Source organism: Somniosus microcephalus, chromosome 23 (assembly GCF_052327205.1).
Source record: "Somniosus microcephalus isolate GS21.2 chromosome 23, FLI_Smic_1.0, whole genome shotgun sequence".
Classification (NCBI taxonomy): Eukaryota; Metazoa; Chordata; class Chondrichthyes; order Squaliformes; family Somniosidae; genus Somniosus; species Somniosus microcephalus.
The window spans coordinates 18,632,593-18,645,984 of NC_141009.1; the positions used below are offsets into that span (position 1 = coordinate 18,632,593).

The 13,392-nt window shown below is 45.7% G+C and overlaps 1 protein-coding gene across 3 annotated transcripts in view; it reads right to left on the minus strand.

The window, feature by feature from the left end:
* The window catches only part of ak8 (adenylate kinase 8), a 235,233-nt gene that overhangs the window by 107,333 nt on the left and 114,508 nt on the right, over positions 1-13,392 (minus strand). For 2 of the 3 annotated variants that reach the window (XM_085965535.1, XM_085965536.1), the window contains exon 9: positions 6,280-6,411. The exons of the other annotated variant lie outside the window; for it this stretch is intronic. In XM_085965535.1, the coding sequence (XP_085821661.1) occupies positions 6,280-6,411 (132 nt within the window). The remainder of the gene's footprint in view (positions 1-6,279; positions 6,412-13,392) is intronic. 3 annotated transcript variants of the gene reach the window in all.

Sequence of the window (13,392 nt, forward strand, 5' to 3'; positions counted from 1 at the left end):
CTAGTTATGCTCTTCCCCACAAGTGGAAACATTCTCTCTGTATCTACTCTATCAAAACCTTTCATAATTTTAAAGACCTCTATTAGGTCACCCCTCAGACTTCTTTTTTCAAGAGAAAAGAGACCCAGCCTGTTCATCCTTTCCTGATATGTATTTCTCACATTTCTGGTATTATCCTTGTAAATCTTCTCTGCACCCTCTCCAGTGCCTCTATATACTTTTTATAATATGGCGACCAGAACCGTATGCAGTACTCTAAGTGAACACTAAACTTGACACACCATATTGTGTTGTTTAGTAGAAAAATAGGTTTAATAGACAAATATTTTTACCTTACTGAGTGAAAGTTATTGCCCATATTTTAAAACATGCGCAAAGCTAATGCATGGGCGTGCAAGCCATGCACAGGTCTATTTTTTGCACACCCATCAAAGCTTAGAACAGAGATGTAAATCATAACATAATGGAATCAATCACATACAAATATACATGTGTTAACCACGTACAAAAGTAGGAATGGTGAAAATCCGACGAAAGGTTGCTGACGATGTAACATCAAAGAATAATCTTTAGTGTCTAGGTTCCCACACAAAGGGGAGAGAGGAGGGGAAGGAAAGAAGCAGATGGCTACAATTTGTAATGTCACTGCAGTTAGAGTTCTGGAAAAATACAGCTACATTAGATGCCACACAAAGGATAAACTAACCAATGTCAAATCAAGGTGCTCTCTGAAGGGTAGAGTAACTGAGTTACCAGATATGACCAATAGGAGATACTAGCTCTGAAGTTGCTGGAATACCATGAGAAAGGGTTACAAAGTGTATAGTGGCTTGCAAAACAAAAGTAAACATACATTAAAAAAACTAGTAACAATGTAGGCAGCATGCATTAGGCTAGCAAGGAACAACTAAGTAACACAGTAAATTGGCTCTACAACAACTCACACATTCAACTCCCATTTTCCTTCAAGTACAACAAGCCTGTCAAAGATGTGTTTCCAAAAACATCTAGGTCTAGGCTCTTAACAGGGATGGAGCAGATTTTCACCAGCACTGGCAATTCCACAACACTTTCTTCATAACAGAGAAACAGTACAAAGCTTTTTGTGAGGTAAGCCACAAGAAAATGTGGATGCACCCTCCTAAAAATTAATAATTTTATGTTAACTTAAACAAAGTGTTCACTTAGAAAATACAATGACATGCTTCGGTAGAGATACCTTTCTCATTGAGAACAGAAACAGGACTAACATATCTTTTTTAAAAGCCTCAGAGTTTTTTTTCCTAATGTCTCCCTTGACTTTTACTTCAGAATTTCCCTTAAAATTATGGCTTCCATTCATCCCTTTCACCAATGTCATTCAACAAAGCCAATTTCCCCTTTCAGCGGGTAAAACTAAAGCACTCTATAATTCCCCGTCTATCACTCCTTCGGAGCTGAGTTACAGTATGACTGAAGGTACAAGTATTTACTCGAACGGTGGCATAGTGGTTAGCATGTTGCCTCACAGCGCCAGGGACCCGGGTTCAAATCCGGCCTCGGGTGACTGTCTGTGTGGAGTTTGCACATTCTCCCCGTGTTTGCGTGGGTTTCCTCCGGGTGCTCCGGTTTCCTCCCACAGTCCAAAGATGTGCGGGTTAGGTTGATTGGCCATGATAAAAAAAAAAAAAATTTTAATTGACCCTTAGTGTTAGGGGGGATTAAATATGTGGGGTTACGGGGATAGGGCTTGGGTGGGATGGCTGTCGGTGTAGGGACCGGGTGCTAGGGTTTGGATGATCAGCCATGATCTCGTTGAATGCAGGCTCGAAGGGCCGAATGGCCTACTCCTGCTCCTATCTTCTATGTTTCTATGTTAACATGCTACCCATTCATAAAAAGACATTCTGAAAAACTCAAGTGTTCCACAGACCAGTTACTGCAGCTGTGAAGAACGACACATCTATGTGTAATCATTGGCAAGCAGCTGTTCCTCTTGGTTGTTACGAGTTACATTCTGTGTCAAACAGCAACATTTGGGAGAGGAAAACTACTTTATTCTAAATATTTGATTTTTGATAGGCATTAGCTGTTAATTAAATAATGCTGATGCCAGAGGCCACCTGGATGTGACAGTGAAGGGAATGCTGGGGAAAAAATACAGGAAGAAAAAGATGACAAACAGGAACAAAAGAGGAAAATCATGAACCATTGGAAACTTCAACAGGTAAATAAAGACACATTATCATTTTTACTTTTTAATATAAAAGGACTGCAGATAAAACCAGATACCATCGCAGCTGGCAATTAAAGGAGGCGTACAAAACCAAACCTTGTCAGATAAGAATCATGAGAGGGAGATTGCAGAAATTGGCAAATTTGTCAGTTCTTTTGGTGAAAATCCCTAAAAACTGAAGATTGAAAGCAAAGAAGCAAGTTAATACCTCACCCTTATATGTCACAGTTACAGGCAATTTTAAAGCCCCAATGATAGTCATACAGCACAGAAGGAGGCCATTCGGCCCATCGAGTCCGTGCCAGCTCTCTGTAGAGTAATCCAGTCAGTCCCATTCCCCCACTCTATCCCCGTAGCATAGCAAGTTTATTTCCCTCAAGTGCCTATCCAGTCTCCCCTTGAAAACATTGGGCAGGATTTTCATTCAGGAGTCGGGTGGGAGGCGGGACTACAACTTTCGGGGTTGTAGTCCCGCCTCCATCGAGATACGGCCAATCCACGTGATTTTAACTTGATTGACCTTGTTGAGCCCGCCCAGCGGGCTCAGCAGGCCAATTAAGGGCCACCCGGCAACAGGTGACGTCACAGACTGAAATTTCATCTGTCAAGAGCTTTTGACAGATGAAATATCAGCGTTTCACAGCTGTTTGAAGCTGTCAGACAGTCTTACTTCTAACATGAGTCCTTCTCCACAGACTCAGTTAGAAATCTCTCCTGCACAGAAAGCTGCAGGCTGTCACTTTTGACAGTTCGCAGCCATTCTGCTTTCTGTGCCGGTGAGATGAGGGACTCCCGAGACCTAAAGGAAGGAAGGCTGAAAAGATAAGAAAAGGTATGTAAAACTTATTTAATCACTTTAGACACACCAAACACACTTACCTTTGCACTCATGCACACATCACTCACCTGAACACCGACATCGCGACCCCTCCAAGTCCTTCAACCCGACGGCCTGCCTCCTCTAACTTGGTGTGGTTTGGAGCCGTCGGGAATCCCACACTTCAACCTTAAAAATAAGGATTAGGCTAAAAACTGCCTGTTAACTACCTGTTAACAGGCAGTTAATTGGCACTAATCTCTTCCCGCCTCGGGTCGGCGGGTCCCAGTGCGGGGCGGGTACCCACCCGCCTCCTTTGAAACTGGCATGGAGTCGGGTTTGGGTGCGGGATGGGGTCGGGACCCCTGATTTCGGGATTTTAACACCACCCCCCCCCCCCCCACGCCTCCAATCCTGACTCCACGGCCCAATGAAAATCCTGCCCATTGAGTGTCTCCGCTTCCACCACTTCCGGCGGCAGCGAATTCCAGGTCCTCACCACTCTCTGCGTAAAAAAGTTTTTCCTCACATCCCCCCTGTATCTGATAGCTACAAATCTGCATTTGTTTTGCTTCAAATTACTCAGCAGAGAGTCAGGATTATTTACTTCCTTTCATATCAGAGAAAATAAAAATACATCTTTGTTGTACCCTCAGTGTAGATCTGGCTGCAAAGATTTGTATTTGGCTGCTATAAAATGGCTTGATCCAAATTTTCAATACTGATTTAACACAGAAAAGCTGACTTGCTGGTAAATTTCTAACTCTTAGTCATACAGACAATGGCCCAGAACTTCGGGTCTCCACGGGTGAGTACGCACGGGGTTCTCACCCGTAGGCCCAATGGAAGTGCCGGTTTCCTGCATGCACTGCGCATGCGCGGGAAACCGGCACTTCCGTTCCCCTGAAAGAAGGGGTTAAGAGGTGGAACGCGTGCGCAGGAGAGGCAGCGCGTGCGCATCGAACTTACGTTTTTTTTTACAGGTTTTCCCGGGAAGGTAAGTCTCCAGAAGTTAGACATGTAAAAAGCAGTCGCAAGGCCTGCTTTTTACAAGGTAAGTGGTGAATTAATTAAAATTAAAACATTTTTTCCACAGGTTTATTATTTTTAAATACTTTAAAGAAAGGCAAGTTTATTTTTAGCCCCGTTAGAAAATAAAATTATTTTTTTCAAAAATTTAAATTATTGTTTAAAATAGTTATTTCATGTAATTTATAGTTTATTATTTAAAACATGTGATTTAAAAAAAAATTTATTTGAAGATTTAGTGATGTTTTGGGGCTCGTAGTATTTATAAGTTTGACAGCACTTCCTGTCAGACTTATGAATGGAGCATTCCCTGCTCCGATTGGCTCCCCATGACCCACGTGATCCCAGGGGACGCATCGAACTAACTGCACCCCTGGGATACACAAGCACTGTGCGCCGGCAGTTGGAGCAGGTCCAGGATCGGAATTCCACGGGGGCCCACAGCTCAACGGCCGGCGCGCAAGGTAAGTGCAGGTCGGGGGCTTGCACCCGCAGGAAGCCCCCGACCCGAATTTCTGGGCCATTGAGAGAGTGCAATCAGATTGGGTCAGTGCAAAGCGAATCTAATGGAATTATGCATGGCCGAGAGGATAAACAAAGTTAAAATTACATCACTATTGAATCATCAGATAAGTAACATACCAGCAATCAAGAACTGAATTCAAAGAAAAACTTGCATTTATGTAACGGCTGATCACATCTCTCAGAAACGTCTCAAAGTATTTCACATAAAATGAATTACTTTTAATTGTAGTAACCTTTGTTATGTAGCTAACAGTGGCAGCCCTATGAACACAGCAGCATCCCACAAAAGCAATGTCCCAGAGTTTGCCGGGAAAATAACAGCGAGTTAAATGTGCATGTTATTATTAGTGTGTAAAAAAAACAGCAATTTGTGCCGAGAAAGAGATATGACGAGTTGCGAATCGCTACGATTTGTGCCGCTCCGCTGTTAGCCTCGCAAAAAACGGAACTCGCCGTCAGCCTCCCCAGGAGTTTCAAGAAATTGTTGCATTGCACTGTTAAAATGAATTAAACTCGCTGCTGAAAGTTAGGGCTGGTATTTAACGACATAAGGACCCTTTTACTGACGAGATTTATGTTCCTGCAATGCTGCTCAACCTCGAAGGTCCAGAAAGGGAACAATTGAAATTATGGACTCTCACTCCTGCAGGTAGTAAATTGTTCCTAGAGGTTTTATAAATTTTAAATTTAAATTTTTTCTCTTACTTTTCCTTTCTGTCTCTTTTATTTCTCTCTCTCTCTTAATCCATTATTTCTTTCCCTCTCTTTATCTCTCTTTCTGTACCTGATTTGACTCTAATTCACCCTATTTCCTTCTCCTTTGTTCCTCTGTTTCTTTCTCAATCCTGTTCGGAGCACTGTTCGTCAGGTCACTGGGAGAACTTCTTTCTGTTCTTGAAATAGTGCCACCATGAGATTTTTAACATCCATCTAAACCAGCATAGAGGATCCTTGTTCTGTTTTTCAAACTGATTTTGATATTGATGTTGGGCATTATAAAGCATGTTATATTAAGTAGCTGCTTATTTTAATTTGTTCTTGGGATGTGGGTGATACTGGCAAGGCCACAATAATTGGCCATCCTAGTTACTCTGAGAAGGTGGTGGATTGTGCTTCTCCTTGAACTGCTGCAGTCCTTGTGGTGATGATGCTTTCGTAGTAGCATTATGTAAGAAATTGCAGTATATTGACCCAGTGACAACAAAGGAACAGTGATATATGTCCAAGTCTGGATGGTGTGTAACATGGAGGGGAACTAGGAGATGATAGTGTTCCCACGATATTGCTGCTCTTGTATTTCCAGTATTTGCAGTTTTCCTTTATACTTTATCATTGGCAGCACTGGTTGAGCTGACACACAGCATCATTGCATAAAACTGCGCGAGCCAGACTCTTCGCAAAAAATTTCAACCTACATTCCTGTGGGCAGAAATACAAAAGGTGTATTTACGACAAGTCACTGAAAATCAAACTTGGAAGCACTGATCTAGCAGCCACACTTTTGTGCTGTGTGTTTTGGTGCCTTTGGAGGCAGCGCTGTAATATAAACAGGCCATGGACTTACCACGTATTTACTGCCAGATTGTAAAGTTTCAAATGTACTGCTCTTATACAAGCAGAATATGTACAAGACAAAAACTGGGAGAGACAAGAGTTCAATAAAGACAAAAAGTCCGACTGAGTTGGTGCTCACCGTTAACAATCCTGTATTTTTGAGCAATCAGTGCTGCCTGCAGGCTCCTACCACAGCCGGGGGGACCATAGAGAATGATTCTTGGTGTGTAGGGGGCGATGGATCGATGTCGGCTTTGGACATGGCTCAAAACTATGTAGAGTGGAAATGTTAAAACAAAAATCAGTGGCGACCCTGAACACTGATAATACTTAGAGACAAGCAAGCTCATGCAGTATGAATGCTGTTAAGCCCCATTTGTAGGGGGTTCCTCCCCCCCGGCCCATTTGTAGTAATTAACCGCAGACTAATTAGATGTAATGGTTCCCCGCTGATTTTCTTTCAGTTGCAAAAGTGTAGAAAGCTCGACGCACATGAACAGTCTGCCCGAAGCTTTAAAGAAATCAGATTCAAGTGGAATTTAAATTTTTTAAATACATTTTTCAATTAATTTAATTGTACAAAATACAAACAATTATGTATACAGCTCAACAGTCACTTGCGTTACCCTAGTTTTTCCACTGCAAAATTAAAGTACATCAGTGCACTGATTTTAAAAAAACCCTCAGATTTAAAATTGATTCTGCAAAATTCTGCTTAAAATCTTACTAAAAAATCAAATAGTTTACTGTTTCTTGTTTGTGTTTTCTGGTCTTTCATGTACAAGACAATTCAGAACACATTAAAAAAAAAACAAGGGCACAGTCAGTTAAACTAATCACAGCACATGGCAAAATTCATATATTCTGACTGGTTTGATAATGCAACACATGTAAAACTATCCTGCACAGACGATGAGTTTACATAGATTAATGTTCCTATCGTTCCACTTACGGCTGCAAATTACTATAAGAGTTTATGCTGAAAAAACAGGACTGAAATCTATGGAATGCAACATCAAATTTTCATGTTTTTGTTTAGCAGAATTTCTCTACTTGTGAATGGGAATATAAAACTCAGCACTGCAGTAATATGATGGCTGCAAACAATAAGACAGGTGATGGGCACCCACAAAGAAACAAGGTTCGTGATCTGTGGACTTTACACACTGTGTCGGTGCTGACATCTTTCTTTTGTTTTCCTACATATTAATATTTGAGTAGGTGAGTAAAAGTCAACAAAATGGAGAATTTGCAGATATAAATAGATATACATTTCGTGTTCATTTTTTGGGGCCACTTTCACCATTATTACCTTATTTGAGTACTTTGTCCAACATAACAATGATATATGATAGCAAAATACTGCGGATGCTGGAAATCCAAAATAACAACAGAAAACGCTGGAAAAACTCAGCAGGCCAGGGCAGCATCCGTGGAGAGAGAAACAGAGTTAACGTTTCGGGTCGATGACCCTTCGTCAGAACTAGAAAAAAGTTCAGTTTCCTGCTTTTTTCTAGTTCTGACGAAGGGTCATCGACCTGAAACGTTGACTCTGTTTCTCTCTCCACGGATGCTGCCCTGGCCTGCTGAGTTTTTCCAGCGTTTTCTGTTGTTATAACAATGATATAGTTATTCAACGGAGTGATGGCACAGTACACTGTGTGGCGTCAGAGTGGTCTGATTCTCCTCTCTTCCCCCCACTCCCTTTCCCCCGCCCCACCGCTGCACGTAATCCACTGACTTTCAATCTGTTGCATTGTTATGGGATGGAAAAAAGGGACTAAATATCTCCATCTTTCTGTAAACATTTCTAGCTTACTATAATTTAATTTATGTTGGAAAAAGTAGACATCCATGGGCCATCTCACGCACCGTTGTGGTAAATGGTGGATGCCAAGAACAAATAATTTGACCATTCTCATGATCATCGGAGGTGCATGGCTCGGGAGATCAAGAGGTATTAGGTAGAAAACGGAAGGTTTTATATCCTCCCAAAATATCTAGCTATTAACAGTTATGTTAGGGCTGCACAATTTGGTGGAATCCACTTAGCTAAGAGTACACTTATGAAAGAATATCTATGCTCAACAACAGAAGCCTATATTAATTTATTCCATTACAAGCTAAGTGGTACAATTTTAAAGGGGGTGCAAGAACAGAGAGAACTTAGGGTGTTTGTGCACAAATCTATGAAGGTGACAGGACAGATTAACAAGCAATTAATAAAGCATATGGGATTCGGGTCTTTATAAATAGAGGCATAGAGCACAAAAGCCAGGAAGTTATGCTAAACCTATGTAAAACACCAGTTCAGCCCCAGCTGGAGTATTGTGTCCAATTCTGGGCTCCACACTTTAGAAAGGGTGTGAAGGTTTTGGAGAGGGTACAGAAAAGATTTACGAAAATGTTTCCAGGGATGAGGAATTACAGTTATGTGGATAGGCTGGAGAAACTGGAGTTGTTCTCTTTACAGTAGAGAAGGCTAAGAGGAGATTTATTAGAGGTGTTTAAAATCATGAAGGGTTTAGATAGAGTAAATAAAGAGAAACTGTTTCCAATGGTTGAAGGGTCGATAACCAGAGGGCACAGATTTAAGGTGATTGGCAAAAGAACCAGAGGCGACATGAGGAAAAATTGTTTTACGCAACGAGTGGTTAGGAATTGGAATGCACTGCCTGATGGATTCAATAGTCGCCTTCAAAAGGGAATTGGATAAATACTTGAAGGAGAAACAATTGTAGGGATATGGGGAAAGAGCCGGGGAGTGGGACTAACTGGATTGCTCTTTGAAAGAGCCGGCACAGACTCGATGGGCCGAATGGCCTCCTTCTGTGCTGTCCTATTCTATGATTCTATATTCCTTAAACACAATGGCCTAGAAATTGGCCTGAGGCGCCCAAGCGGCGCAAAGTTCGCCTGGGCGCTGGAATTTGCGCCGCGATCGCCGCAAATTCAGTCGAAGTGCCTCTAGAGGGAGACAGGGCGCGGCTCGAGGCGCTCCGTGTCCCTCTTAGGGCGCTGAAAGTGAATTTCGCAGCGCTACGTGCCGCAGCACCACACGCTGCGGCACGGCACGCTGTGGTACTGCAGGCCTTCCTCCCACTGTTAAGGGGGAGGGGCCTGCAGCAGCGTGAGCCCCGATCGCGAGTGCCGGCAAAAGAGCCCGGCACCAAGGAGAAGTGCCGGGCTCTCGGGAAACAGCTGGCAATGCCGCGGGGGGGACCAGGAGGCCAGGGACGGAGGTGCTGGCAGGCGGCCGCCAAAAAAGCGGCCGCCCCGCACCTCCACCTTAACTTGCGCCTCTGCCGGCACAGCAAGGCCCCGTGAACCGGGCGCGGGTAGCAAACGGCGCAACAGCGGCGTTCGCTACCAAATATCGCGATCGGGGCGCTGCGCACACCGATGACGTCATCGGTGGCGGCGCAGCGCAAAAGGCTAACGCCACCATTAACGCCCCTGCTGAATATCGCGGGAGGCGTAGCCAGTGGCGCTACAGCCACTGACTGCCTCTTTAGGCGCTAACAGGTGGCGCTACTCACCCAATTTCTCCCCCAATATACTGCCCAGTCCAGTGATAAAAATATATGTTTAAGAACAATTAGTGATGTTTCCTGGTGCTTTAATATTCATTAAGTTAATGGGCGTGAAATTCGGTTACGCCCCGTATGGGGGCGATAACTGAGTTAAGGCCAGACATTTAGCACCCAGTGTGAAAGAACTGCCCCGGCCGCTAAATTCGGCTTGCCGTCCCGCACAGGAAGTGGAGCGCAATGTTGGGCGCTCCACTTCCTGGTGGGGTGGTAACCGAGGCAATGTCGGGGCGCGATCGGCAGTGCTCCAGAGCACTGCCGTGTTTCAACGCCCCTACCCTTCAGTTAAAGGGGTGGGCTGCTGTGCACTCTGAAGGGCCTCCAATGTCCCACACTAGGCCACTGTGGCGGCGTGGTGCCGCAGTTGCAGCCTGGCACCGAGACGCGGTGCCGGGCTGCGCGATGGTGGCCAGGACCACGTCACGGCCCGCCACGGATGGGCCGAATTGAAGGTCGGCCAGAAAAAGAGAATGGTGGTGTGGGTTGCGGCCGCACCTCCCCTTTAAATAGCGCCCCGCGAGCGGAGGTCGGCCCGGTTCGCAGCCCGCGAGGCTGGCGCTGACATCGCCCGCGGCAGCCTTGCGGGGCACAGCTGAATTTCTGCCGCGGGGAGCTAAGGGGTTGCAGCGCACAGCGATGATGTCATCGCCGGTGGCACAGTGGCCCGGGGCGCTATCGGGTAGCGCCTCAGCAAAGCCCTGCCGAATTTCTCAGGAGGCGCTTTTTCGCCCCACCCCCCGGGTGATAAGCAGGTGCAAAGGAGCTGAATTTCTAGCCCAATTTGTAGAAAGTGAAATTAACCCTAACGAAGTGGTTTAAAAGGACCAGCCTGTCAAATAAAGTGCTGGAAAGTTTGGACTCAGATCCAGTCCATTGCTTGTACATGCACCCGAGCTGTGATATACAACACAGTAAGCACGACTCTGGAATAGCACCAAAGAGTTGAATAAATCAGAACCCTGTATCCAAAATTCTCTATTCCATAGTTTACTATACTCAGTTTGTACAAGAACTGTGAGGCCATTGTAGCTAAATTATGATTTCATCTATTTAAGGAAAATGTTGTTACACGTCTTTTTGTTAACAATAGGGTTTTTTTAATACGTGGTTATAAAGCACCCACTAATATCAATCTGACAGTATCATTCATCTGGTAGCTATGCTCTGTAGCACTTTCAGTTGTTTACTATTATGGATTAATGCCTGACTCTCAGTTATTAATTGGTGTTTTTACCAAGGAAGTATAGCAGTGGAAAGAAGTGATAGTTGGCTGCTGATCATTGGAATATTCCTATTTGAACTAAATAAATAAAGGAGAGCTGGACGGGAGATTTGGAAGGTCTAGCAGTAGGACACTATAGTCCTAACTAGAGGTGTCAGTTTGAATCAAAATTTAAGCTTGCCTATCCTGATTGTGTCAGTTTTGCTAAATTCCATTTTGGCACTTTAAAAAGGAGAGGAGGGGTCAAGGATAAGAACAAGAACACAAAGAACAAGAACCAGCAGGAGAAGTCCAGTTTTAAAAACACAAACCTGCTGGCCAAAACACAAACCAACATTCATTATAGCCATGGAGAAGTTTATGCCCAAACAGATCTTCCTTCAAAACCTCCTGTTGCTTGGTAATAGTCTAACAGGAGGTCTAGTTTGCACCAACATGACTGGTCCTGCCAATTTTTTCCATTCCACCCCCTAAGCCTCTGGCAGGAAGAGTACTGTGTGGCCACATGGTGCTCTATCACGAGAACTATGAAAACTCACAGGGGGAAAATATCGCCCCGTTTGGGGTGCCATTATCGGCTGTGCGCAAAGTTTAGCGCCTGGCGCTAATTATCGCCTCCGAAGGCAAACTTGGCTTTTATCGCCCCTGGAGGTGATTGGAGCACTAAATCAGGTGCTTTACACCTGTCTTAAGGCACAAAGTCCGAGGAGTGGGGCGCTACCTGATGCGCAATCGATTCTAATAAAAGGCTGAGTAGAGTTCAGAACGACAGGCTTTTATTAACTACTGAATGCAACTACAAACAGATCAGGACTATGCCTCTAGTGGACGACCGAATGGCAGAGAGCTGCCGTGCGGCCGTCCTTATACCAGGCAGCCAAGGGCGGAGTCAGCTGAGGCATAGTCAGGTATAACAGTGAAATAAAGAGTGAACAACAACAACAACGACAACAACAGCAATAGTGAACACAGTGAACGACAGTGGTTTACCACATTCACCCCTCGTTTAAAATTAAGTCCGGCGGGGTGAAGTGTATCAAAAGTTCGAGTAGGTGAGTCTGTCGGGCGGCCTCGTTTGCCGTCGAGATCTTCGTGGCGATGGTTGAGATGGTACAGCTTCCAACGACGCGTCTTGAACGGGATCGAGCACCGGCGTATCGTCCCCTTTGGTGTTGGGTGGGCGAGTGGACTCCGGCGGGTCCTGGGGTCGCGGCATGCCGTCTACTGGGGTGGAATGGACAGGGGTGAGAATTGGGCCTACTGAATTTTGGGCCGTGTCGAAGGGGGTCGTGGTGGAGGGCAATGGAGACGGGTCAGTGGACCCCGAGGGTGCCAGATCTCTAATGGAGACTGTATCCTCCCGCCCGTCCGAGTATGCCACGTAGGCGTACTGGGGGTTGGCATGGAGGAGGTGAACCTTCTCTACCAGGGGAGCCGTTTTGTGGGACCTTACATGCTTCCTCAGCAGGACGGGCCCTGGGGACGTCAGCCAGTGTGGTAGTGAGGTACCGGATGTGGACCTCCGGGGAAAAACGAACATTCGCTCATGGGGGGTGGCGTTGGTGGCAGTACACAGCAGTGACCGGATGGAGTGGAGCGCATCAGGTAGGACATCCTGCCAACGGGAGGTCGGAAGGCCCCTAGATTTTAAGGCTAGGAGGGCCGCCTTCCAGACCGTCGCGTTCTCTCTTTCAACCTGTCCGTTCCCCCGGGGGTTGTAGCTGGTGGTCCGGCTTGAGGCAATACCTCTCATGAGCAGGTACTGACGGAGTTCGTCGCTCATGAAGGACGAGCCCCGGTCGCTATGAATATAGCTGGGAAAACCGAACAAAGCAAAGAGGTTGTGCAGGCATTTAATGACCGTAGCGGTGGTCATGTCCGGGCAGGGGATGGCGAAAGGGAAATGGGAGTACTCATCAACTATGTTGAGGAAGTACACATTACGGTCAGAGGAGGGGAGGGGCCCTTTAAAGTCGACACTCAGGCGCTCAAAGGGGCGGGTGGCCTTGATCAGGTTTGCTCTGTCAGGCATGTAGAAGCGCGGCTTGCATTCTGCACAGACTGGGCAGCTCCTGGTCATGGTCCTGACCTCCTCGATGGAGTAAGGCAGGTTGCGGGCCTTGAGGAAATGGAAGAACCTGGTGACCCCCGGGTGGCAGAGGTCGTTGTGGAGGCCCCGTAGTCTATCGATCTGCGCGTTGGCGCATGTGCCTCGCGATAGAGCATCTGAGGGTTCGTTGAGTTTCCCGGGCCGGTACAAGATGTCGTAATTGTAGGTGGAAAGTTCAATTCTCCACCTCAAAATCTTGTCATTTTTGATTTTGCCCCTCTGCTTATTATTGAACATGAAAGCGACTGAACGCTGGTCAGTAAGCAGGGTAAATCGTTTTCCAGCCAGGTAGTGCCGCCAGTGGCGCACCGCCTCCACAATGGCCTGGGC